The sequence below is a fragment of the Salvelinus sp. IW2-2015 genome, linkage group LG6.2, assembly GCF_002910315.2.
Source record: "Salvelinus sp. IW2-2015 linkage group LG6.2, ASM291031v2, whole genome shotgun sequence".
Taxonomy (NCBI): Eukaryota; Metazoa; Chordata; class Actinopteri; order Salmoniformes; family Salmonidae; genus Salvelinus; species Salvelinus sp. IW2-2015.
The window spans coordinates 17,408,287-17,422,441 of NC_036846.1; the positions used below are offsets into that span (position 1 = coordinate 17,408,287).

The 14,155-nt window shown below is 44.4% G+C and overlaps 2 protein-coding genes across 2 annotated transcripts in view; one reads left to right on the plus strand and one right to left on the minus strand.

The window, feature by feature from the left end:
• The window catches only part of slc4a11 (solute carrier family 4 member 11), a 35,689-nt gene extending 31,823 nt beyond the window's left edge, over positions 1-3,866 (minus strand). The window contains exon 1 of the mRNA XM_023990303.1: positions 3,680-3,866. Within this exon, the coding sequence (XP_023846071.1) occupies positions 3,680-3,725 (46 nt within the window). The 5' untranslated portion in view covers positions 3,726-3,866. The remainder of the gene's footprint in view (positions 1-3,679) is intronic.
• Positions 3,867-5,183: 1,317 nt separating this feature from the next.
• ky (kyphoscoliosis peptidase) lies at positions 5,184-11,979 on the plus strand. The gene is made up of 7 exons (XM_023990305.2): positions 5,184-5,303; positions 6,346-7,132; positions 7,350-7,476; positions 8,328-8,445; positions 8,590-8,781; positions 9,489-9,679; positions 9,948-11,979. The coding sequence occupies exons 2-7, from the start codon at positions 6,380-6,382 to the stop codon at positions 11,258-11,260; spliced, it is 2,694 nt and encodes an 897-aa protein (XP_023846073.1). The 5' UTR covers positions 5,184-5,303; positions 6,346-6,379; the 3' UTR covers positions 11,261-11,979.
• The last annotated feature ends 2,176 nt before the right edge of the window (positions 11,980-14,155 follow it).

The following is a 14,155-nucleotide window of genomic DNA, read 5'->3' on the forward strand; positions in this document are numbered from 1 at the left end:
GTCGGTAGGGTAACCTCCATAATAAAGGTTTTTCTTTGGGTCTATTTTTAAATGTCCAGCACTGGGTTCCATCTTGTTACCTGAACGCACCTTACCACCTAAACTGAGTGAGGTTAGTTGTGACAACAGTACCCCCAAGTGGCATGGCCAATCGGGGTATGGCACTGATCGCCAGAGCCCGTGTACCAAGAGTGGGCCGGACTTTAGGCAAACCTTGCCACATAAACACAGTTGTTTCAACTGAGTTCCACAGTATTCACGGGTGTTAAAAGTGTTGTCTCCCGTATGTGAGTTCTATGAAAAGTGTTCCTTCTCCATGCTCTGACACATGGTTGTCAAGAGTGGTTGAAATGAAAGAAGAACCAATCTCTCCCAGTCCACAAGGTGGCGTCCCGTTCCATCAGATGGTACTTCACAGGAGTCCYGCTGTCTGCTCCGACCAATGGGGTGCATGCGCAGTGCTAACAGTGATGTCAGGGTACAGGCTACAATTTGTTGTGTGTCCCCCACACTTCTGCAGCGTCATCACATCGACTGTTCATGAGGCGTCAGTGCCTGTTTTGAGGAAATATCCCCCCTTCTCCAGAAGCAGGCAATCCAAGTGGTTGCTATGTCGAAGATCCGGGACTGCTTGTACAGCCGGTATTCCTGGTTATGAAAAGGGGCGGGACTTTGCATTGTGTTCTAGACCCTCAGCAAGTCCCTCAGAGTCTACATGCTCAGAATGCTCACGAGCCGCCGGCTGTTACAGYGATTGGCTGGTGGCGGTGGAGTCGAGGGGGCAAGCAGTGTTACACACATCCATGCTACTGTCCCCATATTCAGTCTCTAGGCTTCATAAGAAACCAGAAAAAGAGCTGTCTGACTCCAGCTCAGTGCATTCTGTTTCTGGGTCTCGAGCTAGACTCACTCGCGTATCACGCTTTTCTATCCCCACGGAGGGTGTCCGGGTTATGGCTTTGCTTAGCCACATTTTGGCTGGGTAACACTGTGCGCTTATGCCAGTGCCTATGCCTACTGGGGAAGATGGCTTCTGTGAGGAAGTCATTCCCGTGGGGCTATTGTTGATACTGTGCTAGCCACTCACCTGGACGCATCTCGCAGCCTTAGCCGATCACGTCGGGTGTCTCTGTTAGGCCTACGGGCTATGACCCAGTGGTGGGACCCTCTGTTATTGTCAGGGGGCTCCTATGGGCTGAGTTGTATCCCGCAAGGTGATCACGACAGATTTCCCAGAGTTTCTGGCGCTGACGCGCTTCCCCCTGTTTTTGTTGGGCCGGCTGGTGGCATACATCAACAGATGGGGAGAGACTGTCTCCCTCCTAACCTTGGCTCGCTCCCTATTGCTGGGGAGCAGTGCGCACATGCTTTCGCTTTGGAGGATGCAGATCTTTTATCTAGGTGGGACCCTCTCTCTCAGGAGTGAAACTCTCTCAGGTATGGGACATTTTTGGCAGGGGGCGATGTAGATCTTTACAGATGGGAAATGAGGTACAACACCTGTTTAGCCCCTGGGCTTGGCGAAGAGCGGTATTAAATTGAAGGAATGAATCCAAACCTCACGCTTATCACCTGTGGAAGGCGGGCTTCCAGTGAGGTGCAGATTTCATTTGCCTTGTCAGGCATGATTGTAGATTGTTCAACCGAAAGTGTGAAATAGTATGTTGTACCTCTTTTCCCTCCTTCAGGGAACAGTAGTTCTAGTCATAACGTTACGATCGGTACATAAAACATTTACATTTTAGTCATTTAGCAGATGCTCTTATCCAGAAGTGCATTCATCTTATGATAGCTAGGATAGACAAGCACATATCACAGTCAAATATACAGGATATGAACATTCTATTCCAGCTAAACAATGGATATATAGCGTTTTGCAAAAAAACACATACAATCTATGAATAAAAAATCTGAGAACAGTCATATTTTACACACACACATGAAGGTACCCATAAGCAATTATAAAAAATTGGTGAATATAACGTTTTGGAAATAAGGTTTTCTTTTCCAGGTACAAACCAAGTGTGATGGAGTGAGAGGGTGGGTGTGTGAAGGCCGGTATATTCCTGCTTGGGAGAGAGGGTGGCCCGGAAGGGTAAGAGCCTAATTACACACACCTGAATATAATTAGCTTGGAGGTTAGGTGGTGGCTGTTTCAACCTGGCTTTGGCCAGATCTGTTTTTTTGTCTGGAGCAGCAAGAGCTGACATGCAGGGCCCTCCAATACTGGGAGGGAAATCGAAACCAACTGGACAGGAACCTACCGAATGTTACTTGGCCATAGACCTGGCCCCAGTAAGGGCAAGTCTGTTGGATCTCTGTTCTCTTTTGTTGGATACGCCGGTAAACATCTTAGCTGTCCAGTAGCAGAGAGGGACCGGAAGACCCATGTAGAAAGGCTTAAAGTGGAGCTAGGTTTTGGTTTGGTTTTATTGTTACCCAGCGCTGTGGGGCATTCTCTTGTTTCTTTCCCTGAATAAAAGTCCTGGGTCGTTTCCCTGGAGAAAGGTTCATTTTGGTCTACTCTTGTGTTACTTCACAGTCTCGTCAGTTGTTGGCCAGCCCCCCCCCAGACCGCTACACAAGGTTAACAATTACCTTTGCCATTAACATTCACAGAGGTGAATTGGCCATCTGGTAATTCTGGCAAATGAATGCCAGATGGGCTGGACCATTTTTTGGGTTGTTGACACAAACAAACCAAAATATATATTTTATATAAAAATAAAACAATGAAAAAAGGTGACTGAGCCTTTAAGATAAAAATTATTTTTTGTTGTTTCACAATGTCTCTATTATACTAATCCAGTGGTTCCCAACCTTTTTTGGTTACTGTACCACCAACTAAATTTTGCTCTGCCAGAAATACCCTATAGTGCCCCCTTGTGCATTTTACCAGTAGGCCTATGGTCTCTTAACTACCCCCTGTGGATAGGCCAAGTACCCCCAGGGGTCCTAGTACCCTGGTTGGGAACCACTGTACTATAATGAGCCTTTAGCTGATCAGTGGGCAACGGTCGGCCCCCCTGCCAAGATGGGCCAGCTGAGCTGAGGTCATGCAAACTCAAATACAGAATCAGTAAAGAGACCTGCTGAGCCTCTGTCATCGGAAGGGGTGCCTGTAAACGTTGAAAGAGCAYATTCTACATTGTCACCTCACTCAAAACTTCCTTTTTTGGGAGGCTAAAACCATGATTTGATCAAACAGTATAGTGCATTATCCTCAGGATTCCTGTAATGAAAGTGTCTGCCCTGCCCCTGTGCCCTCGCCTCCTCCCCCATCCATGCACTTGAAAGAAAAATGTGTTCCGATCATGTAACATTTCAAAATGCAATTACAGGAAAAACACAGCTTTGGAAGCTTCGCCCCCTTGTCCCTGTCGAAGAAAGGAGGGCCTCAGCTTTCTGTAGGTATAATTTGCATTTCTCAATATTCAACTCAATAGCAACTATTTTACAACCAAGATATTTTATTTTGCTTTGAGACACAGTATGTCCCAGTCCGCCCCTGAACATTCATCAAAATACTCCAAACTCAGTCCATATGTCTTACTTGACTGCTGACAATTAACAAGCTTTCATAAATAACCCATATTCAGTGTTTCATAGTGTTAATCATCATTGTACTTGAACCATCAACAAGTCGTTGTAGACTGTGAGATACACAATTCTCTCTTACCTTCCAAAACACTATTCGCGACCCCCGGCTCCTTCTCAGTCTTCATCTCACCGTCAAGGTTGTTGTTTTGACGTTTTGTCAGTCCCTTCAGAGTCAGAGGTTGCTGGACACAGACCAGAAATGCTATGTGAAGCTATGAGACGGTGTGACAGAGACTCGTGAGGCTTTGTGGGATGTGTAGCATGAGTGGTTATTGTCACAAAGCCAGCCAGGCCCCACAGGTAGAGAGGACAAGGGACAATCAATGAATAACATTTCACAGTCTTCTTAACCAATCACAGTGGAGTTGGTCACTTATGCTTGAGGTAAGAAGGGGGGGGGCACCTTTGATATTTAAATGTGGATGGCAGATTGAACGAAGGACCTTCCACTTACCAATGGACTATCTCACTGTTTTACTAAATGTTCTGCAATGGACCAACTTGGTTGTGGCTGCAGGACCAACTGCTGCAATGGCACTTAGCAGCCTGTGATGTAACAACTCCTAAATTCCATCAAAGACACGCTTTAAGGGGTGGGGTGTGCAGCCATATACATTGAGCAAACAGTAACACCTTCAATGGCTAAGATGGCGCCAACAGATGGCGGCTCGCCTCGAGCTGCTAAAAAACATTMTATTTTTTTCTAGTGCTTTTCTCAAATGTTCTTACTCAGTTTGTTTTGTGCATTACTTCATACACCTGGGCAGAAATATTGGAATATGAATCGCTGGGTACTCACGGAATAATGGTCACAGTTGTAAATATGTATATATTATAATTATTGTTATTATTATATATATATWTTTTTTTCTTGTTTCATTCACACCTCCACTCTTGGAGCTTGGATCTTAAGTATTTCACTGTACACTGCAACTACATCGGCGACCCTGTGCGTGTGACTAAATAAAAATCGAATCTAATGCTTTCAACAAATTTATGTTGCCACCCATGGAGTTTATCTCCCACACGTGGAACATTTCTCAGATAAAACTGCAGCTCTGTCAGCCAAAAATACAGTACTTTCAAATTTACCACAATTGAAGGAAACAAACAAATGTGTTAGCATGAACCCAGGTCACCTCTAACCTCCCCAAAATCTCACACCTTTCCCAGAGCCCCCCCTTGGCTCCCTTCTGCAGCCCCAGACCCTCAGCCCACCCCTACCCCTGGAGGGTAGCGCTCGTGGAAAGTTGTGCCATTGGTCTCTATCAGCTGCTTTGTAGTATTTTTAGGTCTGTCATCCCCTCGCCGTGGAAACCCTACACATCCCAGCCCTGAGGAGAGACACACAGAGTATAAAACAGACACAGGTTCGGGAGGTGAGATCTGCCAAGACATAGATGGAGAGAACACAGACAGACAGACAGACAGACAGACAGACAGACAGACAGACAGACAGACAGACAGACAGACAGACAGACAGACAGACAGACAGACAGACAGGGCAGAACAGACGAAGACAGGCAAGACAGACAGACAGACAGACAGACAGACAGACAGACAGACAGACAGACAGAAGACAGACAGACAGACAGACAGACAGACAGACAGACAGACAGACAGACAGACAGACAGACAGACAGACAGACAGACAGACAGACAGACAGACAGATTTACCATTGCTGACAAAGCATCAACACCAGGTAGGAATACTTTATCTTTATTGGGATCCCCATTAGCTGACACCATGAGGACAGCTAATCTTCCTGGGGTCCATAAACACAACAAAAATACATTACTCTCTTACCAATCCCTTTTTTAGGATTTATTGAGATCATCACTTGAATATGAGGCATGGCATGTGTGTTTACTTCTGGGCATTATTACGATTAATTTGCAATATCTGTATAGTTCAGTTTGAGCATTTCATGAAACTCTGCAAGCTGCTGCGATAAGACAAAGGGCTCAATTGTTGCGCTGAAGATCTACTTTATAGTGCGATTGACTAAGGCAATGAAACTGCATTCACGGTAAACGCTGCATATGTCGGCTCAATCGGAAATTACCAATACATTTTCATGTTGATCTTCCAGGATACCTCGGCGATACGGATTGAATCCAGCCCTAACATAGACTAACATAAGACTAACTGTACAGACTGCTGCTACTCTATATGATTAACATAGCACACTAAGACAACATTGTCTGCACATAGCACAAATAATCTGCAACTCACATATTGCTGTCACATTTTCAGAAACAGACAGAGAAAAACTTGTATTTTACCTTAATTAACATGTCAAGTGCAATAGCATGGTCTCTCTTCATAATGACTTCTTCTGTCATTTATTTGATGCGTTTACAGAAGTATATGTGTGTGTATAAAGGGCATAGGAGTACAGATGTATGGAGGAAGTAGATATCATAAAGCTACTATTTACCCACACTATCAATAGCAACCATCTGCTTTCAGGTATAATTTGATGTCTATATTTTTTCTCCAGCAGCGTTGCCTTGAGTTAGCCTAGAGTGTGAACCTTCTTTTTTACACCATTGTCTTTTTTGAAGATACCAAGTTTCAGTCTGAATTTAGTATTATTTGCCCTTCACTTCACAGTGCATAGGTGCAGATTCAAATAACTTTCACTCTTATTGCAGTGTTATTATTTACACATCTGTGTCCCAGGATCAGTTTTAATTGGTTTAATATTGCCTCTTTAATTAACAGTTATTTTTCTCTCTCAGTTTTCTGCTCCGATATAACCAAAAACTGGAAACGATGGGCAATGTTCTTCACATGAGGTCTGTAGAGGTCCCTTTCCCAAAGAGATCCCTCAACCTCCGCAGCGTCCATTGCCCCCTCCCTACCAACAATCACCAACAGCACTACTGCTACAACAGCAACAACAGCAACAACACTAAAGTGACCGAGGAGGAGTCCTACCCTCAGGCCACACAGAAGGCCTCAGGTCAGGAGGTCAAAACTGGGGAAAGTGGTGAAAAGAAAGCCTCCAAACCCCAAGATGGCCACTCTAAAGACACCTCAAAAACAACGTCAGACGACGAACAAGCTCCGTCGGTTGTCCAGCAAGAGTGGAAGCTGGAGGTTCTGTCACTAAATAACAGCAATATCATGAAAAGCCACAAAACTGTAGTGTCAACCGTAGCAACCAAAACGACAGTGGCAACTGTTGCCGGTGCGGCCCAGTCCAAGACTAGTTCTGTGTTTCAGAAATGGGCTGCCATGGAGTTGGAGGTCCAGAGACCCATGACCAAGCGACAGCTGTCAGATGAGTGCGCTGCCTACTCCCTCAGGGTGGTGAAGAAGAGTACAGTGAGAAGGGAGGAGGGGGACATACAGAGGGATGTGGAAGGACGAGCCCCGGTGAAGCCCAAACTCCAGCCAAGTCAAAGGCAGAGCTCCAGTACAGTGAAGAGTGGAAGCGTCTCAAAAAAAAAGCTCAAAATGGAACTCTTTGCCACCACAGAAGTATTCAGCAGGGTGGATAACCATGCCATCAATACTGGAAAAGTCTGTTTCTAATACTGTATTATTTTTGTGTGTGCATGTAGAATACTACTGTGTGTGTATGTGTGTCTATGCGTATATTTGTGCATCTCAGCGTGCGTATGTATATTGTATATGCTTTTGTATATTTGTGCACTTAAATGCTTGAGTGAGTGTCTGTGAGTGTGCGTGTGTGTGCATTTAAGTTTATTTTTCTCCATAAATCCTGTTTGTTTTGCAGTTGCAAAGTCAAAAGATCTTCTCAGTTCCGACCATCACCCAGACCATCACCCAGACCATCACAGAAGGAGCGCAGAATGAGCTGGAGAAACTGATAGCCATCTGGATCTGGCTCTGCCACAACATCGGTCAGTAACACGCACACACACACACACACACACACACACACACACACACACACACACACACACACACACACACACACACCACACACACACACACACACACACACACACACACACAACACACACCATCACACACACACACACACACACACACACACACACACACACACACACACACGCACGCACACACACACACACTTTTAACAGCCGTACACTCCTACACACCTTCTCAATTATCCAACCCACGGCTTACTCACGAGAGCGCAGCGACACTGCAGCAACCTGCCAACAACATAACACCACTTAGAACACTGTGCATCAGAGAGCTTTACTCTAGAACCCCATACTATAAGGTAAGAGTTGGTCTCATTAGGCTCTTTACCATACTAGATTTACATCCCAAACTTTCCATCCCTACACAGCTGTCCTAACAATGCTACCCAAGGTCTTTCCACTGCGTATATACAGGGATCAGCTGTTGGTGGATGGGACCTTGCGGTTCAACCTAACGAGGACAGACGTTCATTAAAATAGACATTCATTCATCTCACTCTGGGTCCACTGGAAATGTTAATGAAATAGCCGCACAGTTTCAGTCTGACGTGATAAGTGGCCTCGTTATCTAATTAAATGGGCAAGCAGTCCCGTGGTTATAGTGGGGGATTAAATCCTTATAATTCAATTTAAGTTACACTGTGTCTTTTTTCATATGTCCCAATGTTAGACATGGAGTCTTTCCAGGGAAGTTGATTGCAGAATACCTTGATCGTGACATTTTGAGTTATGCAAGATAGTGGCATAATTCTTGACATATCCTTCCTTAAATGTTATGGGGTGGGCGGTTCTTTTTGCAGAGTACGACGTGAGTGGCTACCTTGGCCTGACGGACAAGCTGTGCACCCCAGAAAGGGTCGTTGAGACGGGTCGTGGCGTGTGCTGTGGGTACTCCAGCGTCTGCATGCAGATGTGCCAGTAAGACAGCATTTGGTCCATTGAAAAATAATTTGTAAAAATAAAATAAAAACATCAAACACATTGACAATTGAGTGGTCTAAAACTGCATGCCATTGCCAGTAATAAACACATCAGGCTTACATGTTTCCTGCTTTGTTGCAGGGAAGCAGGAATCGAATGCCAAGAGGTGTCTGGCCATGGCAAAGGTATTGGGTACAGGCAAGGCCAGAGCTACCAAAACACCAAGTCCCTCCACATGTGGAACGCAGTGAAACTGGGAGGCCACTGGTATCTACTGGACGCATGTTGGGGAGCAGGGAGAGTAGACATGGACAACAAAGCCTTTATTAAGAGGTGAATATGAGTTCCAAGTAAAGCAATTGGTCTACATGATTGGTAACAGTGCTAGCACAGAGTTAAGTACATACTATACTGTTGAGCACAACATATATTATGTTGACAAGCTGCCAACAGATGCAATTGAATCACTAAGAATAGCAACGAACTAGTGTCTGATTAGCTATTCTAAAATCAACCCTGTGGGTTATTCGTGCATGGAATGTTAAGAACCGTGTTACTTGATAATGATGAAAACAAGTAATGATGATTGCCACTCATTACAAAGGCTATTTTTGTAATGGACCAATTCTAACAAGRTGGTCCATACATACAACAGTACTAGTGCCAAATAAGACTGGAATTATCTCACTACAATCATATAAAAATAGAATTCCAAAAGGGTTCTTCGGCTGTCCCCATATGATAACACTTTTTGGTTCCAGATAGAACCCTTTTGGGTTCCTCCTCTGTGGAAAGGGCTCTACATGGAACCTAAAAGAGTTCTACCTGGAACCAAAAAGGGTTATTCAAGGGGTTCCGCTATGGGAACAGCCAAAAACCCCTTTTAGGTTCTAGATACCATCTTTTTATCAAAGAGTGTACTTATGGATTTTTTTATTTTTTTATTCTGAAAACTACTGCAACATCTCTCAAACGTTGTCACTTTCGATTAGCATTAGCATTAGCTTTTCTGCTATTAAGCCATTCTCCTTGTCATCCAGGTACGATGACTTCTACTTCCTGACAGACCCTGAGGACTTCATCAACTCCCACTGTCCAGATGAGCAAGAGTGGCAGCTTCTGGACGATCCCATCCCACTGGAGGAGTTTGAGAAGAGTGTTCTAAAGACCTCGGAGTTCTACAGACTGGGTCTGACCCTCCTCCATCCCAAACACTTCCTGCTGGTCACAGGTCAGTCCTGCATCCATATTAAACCAAAATGGCGGCACAGTCGATAAAAACCTGGAGACTAGTGCTCAAGGTTGAATTATACAACATAAATGTTAGGCTAACACGTTGTTGAAAGTGGACACTGTTCACAGCAGTTATTCACAGTTAGTCATAAAGTAGTTGTAGATGAATATGTCACTGAAGAGTTACCATTGAAGAGGTACCATCATTCAGGCCTATACTGTACAATATTTTGTTTTTGCTAATTGCTGTTTCTGTTTCTGTACAGAAAATGGTGAGGCCTCGGTGTCCATGAAGTTCACCAAGCCTGTCGACTTCACCTACCAGATCTCTCAGCGGAGCGGCTGTGAACCCAAAGCGGTCAACAGCTCATCTGGCCTGCTCACTGTGACCCGGGAGAGCATGAGGTTACGACTGCTGCCCCCTACAGGTGGCACGTATGACGTCATGATCTTTGCCCGGTCAGGCAACAACTCAGGGACGTTCAGCTGGGTCTGCTCTCTCCTGGTGGAGTGTCCAGAACAGGAACTAACTGAAGAACTCCCTGAGAACCCCTTCTTGTCCTGGGGTCTGCAGCGGAGCGCAGAGAGCCTGGGGGTGAAGAAGTGCAGCAACGGGGCAGAGGCTGCGGTGTCGGAGACTGGCTCCTTCGAGCTAGTCCTGCACACCTCCAGACCACTCATGATGCTGTGTGAACTGACCCAGAAAGACCTTGACCCGTCCATAGCCAAGAGGTGTCTGGCAACTCAAATCCAATCTGACCGCCTCACCTGTAACATCCTCTGTCCCTATCTAGGTTACTATCGGTTGTCTGTGTTTGTTCGGAACTACGAGCGGCCCCAAGACGGCTTCCAGAATGGAGGCAACTTCCTCTTGCACTGCACAGGAGGCGCTATCAACCTCAATGAGCTCTTTCCCCCTGCCCTTAGCACTGCTTGTGGGCCTGGCATCCGGACGCAAGACGCTGGCCTCTCCAAGTTCAGCCACACGAGGGCGGTGGTGAGCACCCAGCAAGGCAAATGCAACATTACCTTCCAAAACCAACAAGACCTGGAGCTCCACGCTGTGCTGTTCAAGGAACAACGCAAGAGACTGGGGCACCCACTCTGCCGGCACGTCTTCTTCACTTACAACAGCAGCAAAGTGACCATCAGCGTGGCCCTACCCGAGGCCGGAGTCTACAAGCTGGGCCTTTACGCCAAAATCTCCACTGACCAGGACTTCAGTCTGCTATGTGACTTTGTGCTGCGCAACAGCTCAGGGAGCAGCTGGCCTCCGTTCCCCTGCACCTACACAGCCTGGCAGAGGGGCAGCGTGCTGTTCGAGCCCCGCGGTGGTCTCCTGGAGCCCCTGTCCTGGGTGCTCTTCAGGGTCAGGGTGCCTGGGGCCCAGAGGGTGAGCGTGGTGGGAGAGCAGCTGATGGAGCTGCAGCTCAGTAAGAGCCGTGTGTGGGAGGGAGAGGTGTTCACCGGGGCCAGCATGTCCCAGCTCAAACTGGCAGCCAGCGGGGGTGGAGGGGGCTCCACTGACATGGCCATTATCATGTCCTTCGACGTGCTGAGCCAGCAGAACGAAATATAAAGCGATAAGCAGGTGGGCGGGGAGGCGAGGGATTAATAAGAGACTGTATAAACAGGTCTTTTACCATAGCCTTGTTGAAGCACAGTAAAGCACTGATGGGTTAGGCTCAAGGAATAAGGTGCTCCATCAGAAATACCTTGGTTTGACAGAGGTACTGAATGCCATAAATGTGAAGTTATTTGTAGCTTTCGTTGCAGGTTCCGATTTGTTTATTTGTTTAGTTCATAAGCAAATTATATCTGACTATGCCTCAAAGTTTCCTTGCAAGGTGCTGTATGAAACAGAAATTCCTTCTTCCTATGTATAAATTATTATTAGTATGGACTTTGCTGCTCTGTATAAAAAAGCATTTAGCATCATTACCATTTGTCAGAATCATACTAAATTAGTAGTAACATGAATTGCTGAATGCTTTATGAGCTATGCAATGATGGATGAAACAATTATTATACTTACAGTACCAGTCAAAAGTTTGGACACACTCAAGGGTTTTGGGTTGAGGTCGGGGGATTGTGGAGGCCAAGTCTTCACTATTATTCTACAATGTAGAAAATAGTAAAAATGATAGTTATTTTATCCTGTGCAATACTTTGATCCTATATTGTCTGTTACACGTTATTGACTTGTGTTTTTACTGCTAAAGAAGGTGCTAGTGGTTAGACTTATTGTAATCAAGTTTTCAAAAGGTTCTGTTCTCTTGAAGGTTAATAAAACCCTTTTAGATCACAAATCATTGTTGTTTCCTTTTTTATTCAAGTCTTTTTTTGTCTAGATGGGTGTTTATCTCTATATTAGACTCCCGTTGGATATGATTTTTTCCATTATTGACAGCTTATATGAGGGTGAAATCAGTGTCTGAAGCCCTTTACACCTTTAGCTTGTACTTGGCCTCTAGCACAGAAACTCATTTCATAATGAACACTATGTATTGATACTGTATGTCTAAGTAATGCGACACTATCTTATGTACCGTCTTCTATATAAGCTGTTATGAAATCTGAAGACTTATGAACCCTGGCTCTGTGTACATTGTCACCACCTCACCATCTACTTATTTGTGGTTTTATTTTACATTTGGCCTGCGGATCTCACCTTCTTTACTGTTGTGTCAGTTGCTATGTCAACAGCGAGCTCAGCATATTTTCCATTAGTCAGCCTGCCTGCTAGACAATGTCACGGCCTGGCTAAAGCCAGACAGTCTTTTAGATGTGTAGGATCTTAATTTGAGCCATTTTGCTATACCAGGAAAATAATCCTGCAGGAAATGTGAATTATTATGTGGATTATAATACATTTAGATTTTTGTAGGGGTTGATATTTCAATGTGGAAATTAAAAACTTTTTTGAACCTCTTATACACTACACGTTTTAAACGTTTAAAGTTCTACTGCAACAGGGTGATCAAATTAAGATCCTACACTTGTAGGCACGGATCATGTTTATCCCTGTTCGCACCATTCCCTGTACCTGCTCCTCGCTCACGCAAATCAAAGACCATTTTTCCCCTCTTGCACTTCGCTTCACACCTTCAATATTTATACACCAAAGAGAATGACAAACATTTGTTCAGCCAGTCTGTAGTTGGGAACATTGCTTGGCAACATCAAAGGTAGAGGCTAAGGCAAAGAGTATGAGACTGCATGTTTGAGACCTAGCAAGACACTGATCTCCATGAAATTGCAATTGTGGTACACAAGCAAACCATTCATGTCTAAGGGTGGTCTAGAGTCAGAGCCGCACAGTCTATTGTGATATACATCCAAGACTCGATAACAGACAATTACAGGAGCAACATGTAATATTTAGTTACACTTTCTATGAGGTTTACACATATAATGCCTTATACAGTAAGTACATTTATAATGCCGTATAATACACTTATAGTTCTTTATAATACTCGCTATAATATATCATAATTGCTCATAAGTAGTTATAGTATCATTATAAAACATTGATATGCATTATAAGTGCAGAAAGCATAATTCACTATATCCCTACTGATCGGGAAATTGTATTTTCAACAACATATATTTGGAAAAGCAGACACTTAACTTGCTATCTAATTGTTTGATAGGAGACAGTTGGCTGTGAAGGAGGCTAACAAGCTAGCAGAAGCTAATGACACGACTGATGCTAACTATAAGAAAGCTTGCAAGCTGCCACTGCTCTTGGTAAAGGCTGTCACACCCTGACCATAGAGAGCCTTTTTATTCTCTATTTTGGTTAGGTCTTGGTGTGACTAGAGTGGGTAATCTAGCTTGTTTTATTTCTATGTTGGCCTGGTATGGTTCCCAATCAGAGGCAGCTGTTTAGCGTTATCTCTGATTGGGGATCATATTTAGGCAGCCATTTCCCTACTGTTTTTTTGTCGGATCTTGTTTATGTGTAGTTGCCTGTGAGCACTCCATAGCTTCACGTATAATTTGCTTTTTTTCTTGTTTTGTGCGTTTCACGAATAAAAAGATGTGGAACCCATATCACGCTGCGCCTTGGTCCGAATGTTATTTYAACGATGTGACAAAGGCAGTCAGTGCATCTTTTCCAAACGAAGTTGGACACATTAGCCGATGTTGTTAGCAACGGTCATCAAAATTGTTAAAATGTTTTCAAAACAATTCTAATAAATGTAAAAGTTGAACAAAGGATGAAGATACTTTTTATTTATAAATTCATGAACWTAAAGGGGTGTAACAGGGCTGCAACCACAAAAACTTCCCCTGGCTAGGCCTACCTGCACCAGAGAGGAAAATGCGAAGCGAGAGGGATAACTGGGCCCAAAATCTGTCTTCTCCTGCAGGTGGCATTTTTTGATGTTGTTTTTTTCGCTTACCAAGCAAGGAATTTTTGTATGGAGGTCAATGAGAATGTCTGTTTATATCCAGCTGCCAAAGAGAA